The 14,971-nt window shown below is 41.8% G+C and overlaps 1 protein-coding gene across 1 annotated transcript in view; it reads left to right on the top strand.

Annotated features, from left to right (window-relative positions):
* LOC308037242 (poly(rC)-binding protein 3-like) overlaps positions 1-14,971 on the top strand; it is a gene marked incomplete at its 5' end in the record, with an annotated part of 52,257 nt that overhangs the window by 33,086 nt on the left and 4,200 nt on the right. The window contains 4 exons of the mRNA XM_080338885.1: positions 55-96; positions 624-699; positions 2,566-2,618; positions 12,850-13,019. Of these exons, the coding sequence (XP_080195011.1) occupies positions 55-96; positions 624-699; positions 2,566-2,618; positions 12,850-13,019 (341 nt within the window). The remainder of the gene's footprint in view (positions 1-54; positions 97-623; positions 700-2,565; positions 2,619-12,849; positions 13,020-14,971) is intronic.

Raw genomic sequence — 14,971 nt, 5'->3', positions numbered from 1 at the left:
CTCCGCTTGTCCTACCTGACTGACCTGTGCCTTAACTGTGCTTGTTGTTTTCAGGCGTTCACGATCCAGGGGCAGTATGCCATCCCTCATCCAGACGTGAGTCCAGCGCATGTAAATTACTCCCTTTTTCTTCCTTTCCCTCTTATTTGTTCTGGGCAACATTTGCTTTCTACAGTTAGCAATAAAGACATGGCCTAAGGACAGCTTTCCTGAATGACACACTGTATAGCCAAGTGTTAGCTCAGCTGCAACTCTTCTGTTGTGTAATAATTGCTGGAAAGTACAATGGCCCAGGAACAAATGACAGTTATCTTGGTCTTTTTTGCATGTGATATATTTGAGTTATTTTAATATGTAATTCTACAATAATTAGTTAATATTAACAATAGCCATTACATGTAATAACAGTAGAGATGTCATTTATAACCAAGTTTGGGTTTTGGTTTTGTTTTTTTGGTTTTTGTTTTTTATTTTCTCTACAGTAGATTAGAATGAATAATTAAGCCTTTTTTCTTTTCAATATAATTTTAATTAATCCAGTTTTAGAACATGTAAGATGGTTTCTCTGCTCTGAAATAATTCCATTTGATTGGTTAGTTCTAATTTCCCATCCTGCCCTGCAGTTGACCAAGCTTCACCAGTTGGCTATGCAGCATCCCCCCTTTACTCCCCTTGGGCAGACCACCCCTGGTTTCCCTGGTACGTACCCATGACCCCCTGGGGAAGTCCTTCTTCTTAACAGCTTTGTTTCCCGTGGTCATTACATCATTTTAATAGTAAATGTGGTAAATGACCAGAGATCCTTCTGTTTTCACACATTAATCTGTGTTCTTCCCCTGCCTCCCTATGCCTCTGTTACAGTTCCTTTCATCATTACTAAAACACGCTTTGTTTGTTTCATTTAATTAATCAAAACTGCTTCATTTGTGCCATTGGCTAAAAGCTCTGAGTTTCTTTCATTCAGTCCTTGTAAAGTTGTTATATACCATACAGTATGTACCAGTTGGTCCTGAGTGAAGTACTTGGGCATAAATCTTGTCAAATATCCCATTCGGTAACATGTTCATAAAGAAGTAAACATAGAAAAACAGTATGTAATCATGGTACAGAAATACTGATTGATGAAATTACTGCATGCTGAAATTCAAACTCCTTGTAGAGCCAAATGTCTTAAGAGCATCTGTAATCATCAGTGCTGGGACAAGTACCTCTTTTCCTACTAGATATGCAGATATGGCTACGAAATGCAATAGAAATTTAGTTAAATTAAGGACTGCAAATTTGGCCCATACTTATTAAAACTGAAGCTGAATTTTTGATTCAAGAGTGAGAAGTCAATTTACCCTCAATAAATAATTTTCACTGTACTTCACTGCATAGATGTTTGGCATCTAAAAACTTCACAAACCGGAAATACCTATGTAGTGGTACATGCTTTGTATGGTAAATAACATTTTATCACATACATCAAATTCTATGATCAACTTGATTTTTTTATATTCAATGTAAAATAAGCATATGCAACTCTTACTATATACATAAGTAAAATGTAGGTGAGACACTTTTTTGTATTTCTTTTTCATATTTTCTAGTTGGAAATAAGTACTTTTGGTATGTCTTTACAGATGATAATAATAATAATAGTAATAATAATAATAATAATAATAATAATAATAATAATAATAATAATAATAACAAACACCAAAAAAAGAGGAAAAAAAAAGAGAAAGAGAAATTATATCCAAAATATATTTTGTTCTTCATGATGTATCTGATAAAATATCTACAAGTAATACTAAATTGCCTTTCCTAGCTTTATGTTTTCCTTACTCTTCTCATTAACATACTGCTCTTCAGTCTTCTCCTGCTTATATTTGTGAGATGTATGTTTCTGTAACATTCCTCTGTGTTAGAGCAGTAACTCCATTTTTCCTGAGAATTTTCCTTTTGTCCACCCAATTTACAAACAAATGTATGCAGCTTAGAGTATTTTGTACATTGCCCTTCAAAAATTACCCTTCCCAACATTTCTTCAGCAGCTAATCCCACATGTAATTTCCAAATTTCCCTGGGTTAATTTCCTCATCCTTATTTTAATTTATTAGTTTTTCTTTTTCACAGCTATGTATTTTGTTCTGCTAATTGTTAGTTTGACTTCCACTTTCATTTTCCATAATCTAGAACTCCTGGTAGACAGGTCAAATTTCAGCCATCCATTAATTTCTCAATTAATGTGCTAAGAACAAACTTGAGAGGCCGTTTTTAGGGGAAACCCTTCATTTTCTAGAAGCTTTTTAGGACCCTGTGGAATCTCATGTGACATTTGTTGCTTTGGTGGGTTAAAGGTTGATTAAAACAAGACTCACTTGAAATTAGTCCAACCCTCTGAGTTTTGCATCTCTTGCTTTCTTTTCCATTTCGCTAGCAATTCTCTATTTTTCTTTGCTCCTCTCTTTTTACTTTTTTTCCTTCTCTCTGTATGTTTCCTTCTTTAAAATATCATTTGTTGTGTCTTCCCTTCTTGCAAACAACTGACGTGAGATTTTCCCTCTGTCCCCTGAATAGGACTGGATGCCACTACTCCAACCAGTTCCCATGAACTTACTATTCCCAATGATGTAAGTGGACCAATAGTCAGTGTCACTTTCTCTTCTCTGGCTCCTCTGCCACATCTCATCTTTGCTTGATTTGTAAGCACTAGTCCTCAGAATAAACCGCACAGTATTTAGTCTGGGGAGGGGGCATTAGGGTGGCACTAGCACAGTTTGTCTCAGCAGAAGAGTTAAAGGGGATGGAAAAATGTGCAGCTTGTGCCACTCTGGTCTCCACTGCACCCCGCATGTACCCAAGGCAGTATTTTTTTCTGAGCAAAAAAGCTACTTCAGTTATGTAAAATGCAATATAAGGGCTTATTGGAAAAAGCAAGGGCTAAAAGCATTCCCGCTCCAGCAACTCTGAACCGGCTGTGATTGACAGACCCAGTCCCCATGAGCAACATGGTGCTGAATCTTAAAAGAGCTACTCAAAGTGCCCAACCGACATGCTGCATGTCATATAAAAATACCTTCCCATTTTGTTCACTTTCATTGCAAATGGGGGTTTTTTTCAGTTTTCATTACAAATGAGTCACTTGGAAAATGGAAGATTTCTCCTCCAGTGAAAAGTGCTTTCAAGCATGAATGGGATCACAAATAGCAATTATATTACTTAAGCCATACTTACAATATTGTGTAAGCCCTATTAAACTTGGTGGCAATGATTTACAGTAAGAAAAAATACAGAATAACAAAGAAATGAAGGTAAATATTTTATGAGTTCTGTGAGTTCATAAGCTTTATGTTACTTAAAAGATATCCTGCTGATTTGTCAGTACCTGCTTTATAACCCAATTTATTGTATGTTGAGAATTTTATGGGAGAACCGTATTTCTCCTTACAGTGCAAGTTTTTTTAATCTCAGTCTCAGGCAGATGTTGTTCTTGCTGTCAGTGATATAAAACCAAGGTCACTCTTCTCACTTCACATCTTTCAAGGTTCATAGCAGAGAACAAGAGGGAGAAATTTGACCTTGTGTCCTGTAGTACAATAGAAAATTCAAAAAATAAATGTTTCTCATCTAGGAGATATGAAGAGCCCTGGCTCAGCACTATTCTCTGAGAAGCAAGCGCAGATCCATGTGCTGTTTCCAATAGAAGGTTTTTCTGGCTATACAGTGCCTGTCTTCTTGTTGTTGCTAAAGGAGCAAAACCAAAGCAAAAATGGGGTCAGGCTCAGCAACAGCACACAGAGGCTCTTGAGATGATGAAAGGGAGTTCTGATGTTTGTACAGTGTCAAGGTGTGCAGTAAAGGACCAAAAGGCTGGAGTCCTGCCCACATTTGCTTGTGTGTGTGTCTGTGTGTGCACCTCTTGTGTCCTGTTGGGCATCAGGGGCCGCTTGGGAATTTTGTAGGAGGAAAACTGTTTTCCCCATGCATCTCCCTGAGACATTTGCTCTGCCCATGCCCTGGGCTGTTGGCACTGCCCTGCCAGGCCACACTCGGGTTGCCTGGGTGCCACCTCCGGGGTCTCCTGGCATAACTGTGCATCCTGGTGTCCCACAGCCCCGTGGCTGCTGCAGCAAGGCTGCTCTTTGGGCAGCCCCTAGGCCAGAAATGAGGAGATGAGGGAGCCAGAGGGACATGGAACAGAGATGGAGTTGGATGAGGAGACACCAACACCTGTGTTTCATGTGTGCCCCATCAATCAGGCACTGCACACGGAGAGAGGGCAGAGCAGGAAAGAGCAAAAAGGGATGCAGAGGCAGCAGCAGCTGTGCAGCAAAGCCAACAGAGGCAGTCTGATTTCACTTTCATCTCCTAATCCTGGTGTTGACAGACAGGCAGTCAGTGTGGCATGGTAATTGTTCATCTGGTTGAAGGTGAAGGAAGCTGCAGTCCCAACCCGAGGGACCAACCCCCTGTGCTGTATCAGTCCTGCAGCTTTCTCATCATATGTGCTTATGTGTGCCGAAGTCCAGCATGCATGAGAAGAACATGAGACTTGCAATATCTACATACTCTGCAGCTACCAGATAAGTCAGTCTGTATCCGCCTATGTGCTACACTTATTTTTAAAAATCAATATAATGATAAGTACCTGAAGTCAAAACCTCCGTAAGAATCTGATGGAGCAAAATCAGACATAAAGAGAATAAGGAGCTCAGACTTTAGCCTGGTAGATATTAATAGCCATTTACAATTTGCATAGCTTCATATTAAAATAAAATTTCTTTACTCCTTCTGGCCTTTAGGCAGTAATAGAAAATTTTTCTTCTGTTATTAATAATTACTGTAACAACATCATGCTGCTTTCTTCATAAAGTGTGCTGATAATTGCAACTAACCTGTGGCTAAATAACAAAAAGATATCAGAGAACAAAGAGATGCATTTTACGGAAAACTATTTTCCATATGCTAAAAAGCCCAGGCTTTGTCTCCAAATGGTAAATTCAGGAGATTTGCCTCTCTGGGTTTTCCTAGAACTTCTGGATATCCCCAAAAAGAGAATAGAAGGCACATTTCTCCATGTCCCTCTCTGAAGTAACTTTTTTCCGTATCTGATATCTCCTTTTCCTCATCAAAACCTCTCCTAAGGGTATTTGGTTGCCTTTCTTTCCTTGCTAGGATCCTGCCGGGCCTTCCACTGCCGTGCAAATTATACAATATAGGTGTCTTTCACACATATCCCAGAATAATGTGGCATAACAGTGTCAGGTCTTGAAGGGAACAGAAGGGATGATATCACTTGGTGTAGCTGATTGGGAACAGATAACAGATGTTTTAAGATTTTGTGATCCAATCATCCAAAATGGCCATTGAGAGTAAATGAACAAAACAATAATTTAAAGATTCTTGTTAAAAAATATGCATATTTTGCACATATATGGGAGAGGCAAGCAGAAGCAAGTAAAAGGAAAACAACTTCCTCCTCAGAAAACACCACTAACATTTTAAGAAAGCTATACATCTGATCAATATTCCATAGAAACAGAAATGTCAGTCCATCCAAGTTGGAAATGGCATACTGAAGAGCCACGTTTATTTCCTCATGGAGCCACAAGGACTTGCCTGCAAATGATGGAGGAGGACTCATGTGCGCAAAGTGCTCTTGGAGCAGCCCACAGTGAAACCCAGTGTTGGCTCCACATGATGCTCCAAGAAGGGCCGTATAGTGCTGCCTCTTCCCCCAGTGGTCACTGGGAGGACTGAGCTCTCATCTTTGCAGATCCCAAATCCATCTCCTGCAAGGGGACAACCAGTGCCAGCCCTTAAGGAGAAGACTAGGGCAGCGTCAGACTCCAGCTGTGACTTTCATCAAAGCCACCTACCACCTACATGTTACAGGAAAAGCGCACCTTGCCCTCCCTGCAGCCCCAGATGGGGAAATCCCTCCTCCAGAAAAGCTCTGAGAACAAATGCCATGTTCTTATAAAACTAAGCTGGTGGCTAAATCTGTCTATGACTCAGAAACCTTCAAGTTGGATTAGATGGTTTAAAATCAATGATTAAGCAAATACTTAATAATCCACACTAGACAAGTTGAGGAAACTCCTGCAGTAGGGTAAGTCAAAGAACTTCTACTGTCGGCAAGGGACCTGTGGGTTCAGCCTCAATAAATTTACCTCACTGCTGGGTGCCTCCCATGTAACAGAGAAATAATGCCCAGAGCAAAAATACAGAATTAACCAGATTCTGTCAAATAGGCATGTTTAAGAGGGTGTGTTATCAAAAAAGTCAATTCTATCACTTTTTATATGTTTGCACGTGGCCTGATCTTTGTCTTTGCTTAATCTGAGAAAATGTCAATTCATTCTTCAAGTAGACGTGTCCAGATGAGGTCTAGAATCAGCAGAAAGATTTCACATGCTGAATATCCATCAGAAGCAAAATGAGACCTTAGGTGGAACAAGGTACTTTTGAGAATGAGAAGTAGTTTGCCCCAGAGCCACCTGTGGCTCACTTTAGGGAACAGAATGGGAACAGATGTTGGGCTCTCAATAAATTGGAACACACCTAAATGAGCAGAGTCACTTGTGTTATGAAACAAGTATTATAATACTTCATTTCTGGAAATGTTTTCTCAGTTTCCTGTATGGCTTCTTGCAAAGCCTATGAAATCATTATAGTTCAGATTTTCCATTATCCTGGCAAGGAAAGTGAAGTTATTTAGTAGTAGTAGCAGTAGTAGTAGTAGTAGTAGTAGTAGTAGTCGTGGTAGTAGTAGTAGTAATAGTATCATCATTGTCACTGTTTTTTAAGAGGCACAGAGTATTTAAGCACCTCTTTCCGGGCCATGCAGTAAGTCTGTAAAGAATAGTGATTATACCTTAGATTATGTCTGCCTAAAGAGGACTCTGCCCTCAGCTTTTCTAACCAAAAGCCTGTATCTTTATGAAAAGAAATTGAAGAGTCTTCATCGTGGTGAGTACTTTCTCACTCAACTAATGCAGAGGTTTTGCCGAAGCCACTGGACTTGCTTTGGGTTGGCAATGGGGTACCAAGGGGAACCATATGTACCTGTGGACATGTATGGTCAACCTCCAGACAGCAGATATCGAGATGCAGAGGCTACTTCCTTGGCCCTTCATAACATCATTATACTCATGATGAGAAAAGAATCTGATTTTTTTACCAGTACTCAAAAAACAAGTGAGCTCCATGCCACTTTCTGTGACAAAAAAAAAATAACTGCAGCATTGGACTTGGATAATAAACCAAAACCTAAAAGTCTAATTGCTCCTAGTGCTGCAAAGAAGTAATGCAATGTGATGGACATAGAGGAGCAAACCTGTAGGAAACACGCAGCAGAAAGCTATGTTTATTAGGCTCCATCAGTGACTTTAGGAATATGGGAAGAAATACAGATATTTAGTATTTATATTTAGCATTATGAGGAAGAAATAAAAAAAAAAATAGAAGAGAGGGATCTGAATGAAAGATGGCATGGTGTATTGGGAAAAATTATCAGCATCAAGAGTTTGGGGTGGGAGAAATCACAGTAGGCCTTCCAGTTCCACCCTTTAAGAGTCCAGACTCTTGATTCAGTCCTGTTTGCATTGGTACCAGCAGAACTCTACTGAAGGACAGAGTAAAACAAGAAAAAAAGCAGAATTCTGGCTCTTGGAGAAGTTAGGAGGGCGGTCAGCAGAACTGCTACCTTGGACTTCCAGAAGGCAGACTTTGACCTGTTTAGGAGGCTGGTTGGCAGAGTCCCTTGGGAGGCAACCTTGAAGGGCAAAGGAGTCCAGGAAGGCTGGTCTCTCCTCAAGAAGGAAATCTTAGAGGTATAGGAACAGGCTGTCCTCGTGTACCAAAAAACAAGATGGCAATGAAGAAGACCAGCCTGGCTGGACAGAGAACTTTGGCTGTAACTCAGGAGAAGTAAAATATGACCTTTGGAAGAAGGGGCAGGAAACTCAGGAGGACTACGAGGATGTCATGAGGCTATAAAGGGAGAAAACGAGAAGGGCCAAAGCCCAACTAGAGCTAAGTCTGGTTGCTGCCGTAAAGGCAACAAAAAATGTTTCTATAAATACATCAGCAACAAAAAGGTGGCTAAGGAGAATCTCCATTTTTTATTGGATGTAGGGGACAGTATAGTGACAGAGGACAAGGGAAAGGCTGAGGTACTTAATGCCTTCTTTGCCTCAGTCTTTAATAGTAAGACCAGCTGTTCTCCAGGTACACAGCACCTTAGGCTGGAAGACAGGGATAAGGAGCAGAGTGAAGCCCCAATAATCCAAGGGGAAATGATTGGCAACCTGCTACACCATTTAGACAAGCACAAGTCTGTGGGGCTGGATGAGATCCACCCAAGGGTTCTGAAGGAGCGGGTGGAGGTGCTCACCAAGCCACTTTCCATCATTTATCAGAAGTCCTGGCTGACTGTGGAGGTCCCAGTTGACCGGAATGTGGCAAGTGTGATGCCCATCTACAAAAAGGGCCAGAAGGAGGAACCAGGGAATTACAGGCCTGTCAGTCTAACCTCAGTACCAAGGAAGGTCATGGAGCAGATCATCCTGAGTGCCACCACGTGACACGTACAGGACAACCAGGTGATCAGGCCCAGTCAGCATGGGTTTATAAAAGGCAGGTACTGCTTGACTGATCTGATCTCCTTCTATGACAAGGTGACCTGCTTAGTGGATGAGGGAAAGGCTGTGAATGTTGTTTACCTAGACTTCAATAAAGCCTTTGACGCTGTTTTCCACCACATTCTCCTGAAGAAACTGGCTGCTTATGGCTTGGATGGGCATACTCCTCACTGAGTTGGATGGACAGGCTCAAAGAGTTGTGGTGGATGGAGTTAAATCCAGTTGGCAGCCAGTCATGAGCGGTGTTCCCCAGAGTTCAGTATTTGGGCCAGTTCTCTTTAATATATTTATCAACGATCTGGATGAGGGGATCAAGTGCCCAGGTGGCCAAGAACGCCAACATCATCCTGACTTGTATCAGAAATAGTGTGGCCAGCAGGACCAGGGAAGTGATCGTCCCTCTGTACTCAGCAGTTTTGGGCCCATCACTACAAGACAGACGTTGAGGTGCTGTAGAGAGAAGGCTGTAGCATGGGGGGTGTTGGTCTCTTCTCCCAAGTGGCAAGTGATAGGACAAGAGGAAATAGCCCCAAGTTGCACCAGGGAAAGTTAAGATTGGATATTAGGAAAAATTTCTCCACCAAAACACTTGTCATGCATTGGAACAGGCTGCCCAGGGAAGCGGTGGAGTCACCATCCCTGGAGATATTTAAAAAACCTGTAGAGATGGTGCTTAGGGACATGGTTTAGTGGTGAACTTGGCAGTGCTAGATTAACGTTTGAACTGATACAAGTCAGGTTGCCACTGGCCTTCCTGGGCTAACTGAAATGATTCTATGGTTCTGTCATTCTATGATTCATGTTTTAGTGTTGGTTTGTTTGGGCTTTTTTGGGCATGAGGAGAAATGAGGTACACTGAGGTAAGGAAAAAAAGATCAGACCCAGTGTAGAGAAAGGAGAACAGTTTTTCCCTGGTGCTCACAGTCCAAGAAGGTCAGGCCATCAGCTGAAATTCTGAGATGTACAGACAAATAGTGATGTACACAAAACACAAGCAAGCTCTGCAGGTCACTGCTATGGCCCTTCTTGGGTGGCAGAGGGAGAAATGGGTTCAAAAAGAAACTGTCAGACGCACAGACTATTGAGCACAAAGGCAGAGGTACCAGCTGCTGCTCAGGTAGCCTGCAAGCCGTAGCTGGAAATTTGGGATACCAGAGAAAACTTTGGTTTTTACCTCACATTGTTTTTGATACTTTTTCTCTTAAGTGTGTGCTGCTGCCACAGTCAGCGACAGGCTGTTGGGCAAGGGGCACCTCTGATCTGAGCTGTTCCACTCAGGTCTTGAGAAAGTTAAAGTATAAGCACATATGTATAAATACATATCTGCATGAGTTTGTATGTATATATGTGCATATTTTTTATATATATATATATATATGTTATAGATATATATGTATCATTATAGTATATGTCTTATATAATAGTCTGGTGCCTAGTAGGTTTGGTATAGTCTATAGTAAGTGAGGCTCCTCTTTCACATGCGCCAGCTTTAACATTTGTTTTCTGGAAAATTTCCTCTTGATTTATTCATCTGTAAGTGAGAGTAAGGCTCGCTGTATGTTGAACAAGGAGGTGAGCATCAAAAATAATGAAGCACCTAAAGTCCTTGAAAACAGCTACATGTTTACTGCCCTTCACATTCCCTAACTCTGTCTACTGAGCATGGAAAAGCAGTGAACCCATGTCTGTGAAACAGGCAACATTGCATGCAAAGGAGCAACTTCAAAGTCCAGGGAAGTTTGCTTTTGTGGTGAGGGACTTCTGTGGGACTGAATTACATATGGCCTGCCAAATCATCTGAAATGGCCAGCTGCAGAATGACGGGGGGCAGCTGATAGCATTAAAGAGTCAGTCTTGAAAAGAGGTACGTGTTTGGATGCAAAGTTGTCATGGACTCATCCCAAAGCAAGGCAGGGCAAGTGTTTTTATGTAGACCAAATGTCCATGGCCTGATTGATCAAAGCTTTGTAGGTGAAAATCAGTCCCTTGAACCTCTTCCATCAGCTCTTGAATATTCAGATACTGCTTAATTATTACATAATGGAAAAGGCACTCCAGAAAGAGCACAAGCACCCCTGCGCTACTGTCCTCCCTGCATGGCAAATGGGACACATGATGGGTACCATAACGGCTGCTTCACAGAGCCTGAATCCTGGTGACTGCTTCCTAAGATCATCAGTAGCAACAGACAAGATTCTTGACCCGTTACTTCAAGATTGTCATCTCAAAAACTAGTAGATGTTGGTTGTGGCAGAAGGAAATACTGATGGCCTCCACTCCTGGTGGCTAACCCCAAGCCATTGCTGTATCTCAGTGAACAATTCTGGCTACCAGTCAAGTGAAGACGACTCAAGGCTTTCCTCCCACCCTGTGCTCCATTCTACTTCTGCAGCAGTGAACACTTCTGACCAGAAGTAAATTACAGCTATGGTATGGCATGCAAATGATTCACAAGAACAAAATTATGGAAGTCCACCGCCGTATTTTAACAGATAAGAGTGGATCTAGTGCAGCCAGCTTTGCTGTATGATGATACTTTGGTAGGACTGCCTTTGCTTTCCCCACACTGACAGCATACACTGACAAATGCCAAACCCCACCAGTGGCTGGCACTGGTGCTACCACCTGTGCTCTGGGTGCTCATCTCTCCTGCTTCCCTTTCACTACCTGCAGACCATGGAGCACGATGAGACTGAGGCGTAGGACGCGGACACTTAGGGACCCCCTGTGCTGCTCACAGCCAGCGTATGCAGGTGTGTTGGTACGCACAAGAGGCAGGCTAGAGGCTTCCCGGTGAAGCTCACATAGGTCCTCTGCAGCCACACACTGTGACAGGCCCTTGGGATAAAGACAGGGAGCTCAGAGAAGCCCTCCTGTTTGAACAGGATGGGAAGGAAATTCTCTGCGTGTTCCCTGAAGCCTTGTTTTTCACCCTCATGGGGGCTTCACTTGCGCTCAGTCTCTCTTTCAGCTGCCTGGGTACCCACTCTGCCTTTTTGCTTGTCCCTGAACATGAAGCAAGGATTACACTGCAGATGGTTCTTCTTTTGATAAACTCTCTGGGCAATATGAATCTGTTTCTGGCAAGATACTCCATGTACTAGAGTAACAGAGATGGTAACGTCAGGGCTCAAAGCAGCAGAAATGGTGGGAGGGGAAGGCAACCTCTCCATCTTGGCACATCCTTCTGCCAGACTGGCAACATCGTCCCTGTCCTAACAGTAATGGTAGAGTGAAGTTTCCATTTTTTACCCATTCTGGCCATTGCTGAACTTCTCAGCACCCATCGTTCCTTAACACAAAACAGAAGTCCCCCTCTTCAGCCTTACAGAAGCCAAAATACCACAGCCTCAGCTGCCTTCTTGGTGCCCACTTGCTTTTGGGGGGCTCCTTGTGCCAGAGGAGCAACACCCTGGCACCGCTACTGCGCTCCCTTACCCCAGCTGCAGCAGTTACGTATGCTGCTGAACGCTTTCTCCAGGTCTTGCACACAGCTTCCAAAGCTTGTGTTCCACCAAGAGCACTTAAGCAACCTTGAAAACACTGTTAATTGAAGATAACACCGATGCAATTTTAATAAAAAATTTGAGGGCATCTAGGGACACACACACATACACAACTCAGGCTCGGTTTTATTCAGGAAATATAAGTTTTATTAAGTTTCTTTCAAGGAACATGGTTACACAGTGACAAAATTTCAGGCTCTTCCCATGCCTGCTTCTGCCTAAAGTAACAGAGCTGTAAATCCCACTGACTTCAAGAGGGCCAGTCCCTGGCCAAGCGAGGACCACATGTCCCCAGGGAGGTCCAGGACAAGCAGCACCCTGGGCTGGCACAAAGCCGGATGGCAGCAGCTGTGGGTGCTCAGCCTGACCCGCAGCTGCTGCTTGTGGCTTGTTGCTACCGCTGGTGAGTCAGGATGGGCTGTGGTTCTAGTTTGTCAGCACTGCGGCACACTGTCGTTTTCTGCCACAAAAGACAGCTAAATAATCTGATATATTGAGTTGATAACCACCTAGCAGCAAAACTTGATCTAGAGATGTATGACCATAGAGCCAATAGACCACACTAGTTATTCCTTCCAAACAGCACGGCAAAAATCTTTTCTTTTGCTACTGAGTCTTTCATAAACATGTTTTTATCAATACTACAAATTGCAGTGAAGTAGTTTTTCCTTGTGTCTGTGGCACTAATCTCAGTCTTTGTCCCGCTCCAGTTAATAGGCTGCATTATTGGCAGACAAGGCAGTAAGATAAATGAAATCAGGCAGATGTCAGGAGCGCAGATCAAGATTGCTAATGCCACAGAAGGCTCCGCAGAACGACAAGTTACAATCACAGGATCCCCTGCAAACATCAGCTTAGCACAGTACCTCATAAATGCAAGGTAAGTTTGCTTTGTAAGTGATAACGCTTCTGCGAGATTGCTCTGCCTGCTCTCCAGCAAATGTCTGTCCTGGATACATCCAGAAAGTTGCTTTGCAGTGTCCATTTTGCATAGTATTATTCACTTCCTAATGATTAGTAAAGCTTGTATCATTAGAACCTGTGTTTACTGTTGATTTATACAGAAAGCAGCTTAATCTGGTGTGATTCCAGGTACCTGTTGAATGACAAAAGCTGAAAAATCTGAATACTCACATTGGCATCCATCTAAAATACAGGCAGATAAATTGACAGTCATAAATTTTTTAGAAGAAAATACGTTCCACAGACACACTTCACTACCCTAAATGGCAAATATAGTGAAACATATTGCAAAACAGATTTAATTTGCTAACTGGAAATTGCCACTCAAAGTTGATATTAAACTGACATTTGGTTGCTAAAGAGGCATGGGATTTATTTTTTCAGAGATAGATAGCAACACAAATTTGTAAAAAGCTTTCCCTAATGAGATGGGCTGAGAGACTATCTGCCTCTCCACTTCTCGGTGCCAGAACTAATGAAAACACTGGCTGCTTAGCTAAGCCATTGCGATGGCTTAAGTCTCCATCAGTTTTTAGATGATTATTTAGAAAAATATTAAAATTGATGCCACCTTTATTTGCAATAATCCTGAGAAAATAGTGCAATGGATATAGTGCTACTTGTAAATGGTGGACCAAGGCAATATATTGTGGGGAGGGGGAGTAGCTACATATTTTATTTCTTTTTTCTTTTTGCCTTCTCCCCCCCCCCTAAAAAAAAAAAACCAAACAACAAAACCCACTGTGATATGAACTAAACTTTGTGTTTAATTATGTTTGCTGTTAAGGCACTAGAAAGTATGTGATTTATATGAAGGGGGAGCGGGTGGGCGTGTAGTGATAGCAGGTCTACAGTCTCCTATGGTCTCACCTCCTCTTTAGCTCGGTTCTGTAGTGCACCACTGCAAAGCCACTGTAAATGTCTTAATGGGGGAAAAGGATGTTTGTCCGGCTCTGTGTTACAGCAAACAAAAATATTACTTTTTATAATTCACCTTGAAAGCAGTTTCCTAGGGAAAGATACATTGAGGGGTGGTATTGTGAAGCCTAAGATAAGCCGTTTCCAGAATCCTAAAACAGTATACAAGTCTTTTGATTTATAATATTTGTAGCAAATATAAGTCACTTCCATAAGCCCTGTAATCAAATAAAAATGTGTTCCCTCCTTTAACCCTTAAGGATATGTTCTTCTCTTGGTGTTCAGGGATTCCCCACACATCGAGACGAGAATAGACCCCTTCATTTTTAGTTGCACAAACATCATATGGCATGCATCTGGATCTCAGAAGATAACAATTTAAGATCTTCAAGACAGCTAAAGCATGCAAATAAAATAATGCACTTATTAATGGAGTTGCGGTGAGTTGCTCACCAGAGACAGAAACTCTAGTGAACAAACCTCCGTTTGATTCACTTTAGAAAAGCCTGGGAACTCTCACACTTCTGTTTACTCCTGTTTAATGATTCTTTTGACGGAATGGGATATATATATATATAAAAGGTCTTTTAACATACTTTTGCAAAGAAGAAAACTTCTCAGCAGTCATATACTACGGATACTCTATCTATACCCTGTGAAACCAGAAACAAACTCTTTTCTTCTTGTTGAATTTCTAGATAGAAGTCATTTGTTACCATCATCTACAATAAACCGTCATATATTATTATGTACCATGTGTTGAAAATGTATTTAGATGAAGTGACTTCATTTGTAAATGAAGACTTTTAATGTATAATAAATTAAGCTCTAAGGTAACCTAGGACATTAAGGCGGCTTTTTCATTTTAAAAAGTGACACTGTTCTTTTCCCAAGAGAAAGCCCTGTTCAGTTCAGGTGCCACCACAGCAGCACTGCGAGTTCGCAGTTAGT

This window comes from Nesoenas mayeri (genome assembly GCF_963082525.1).
Source record: "Nesoenas mayeri genome assembly, chromosome: 2".
NCBI classification, from domain to species: domain Eukaryota; kingdom Metazoa; phylum Chordata; class Aves; order Columbiformes; family Columbidae; genus Nesoenas; species Nesoenas mayeri.
Note: the sequence above shows the minus strand (reverse complement) of the source record. Positions and strands in the feature narration are given on the sequence as shown.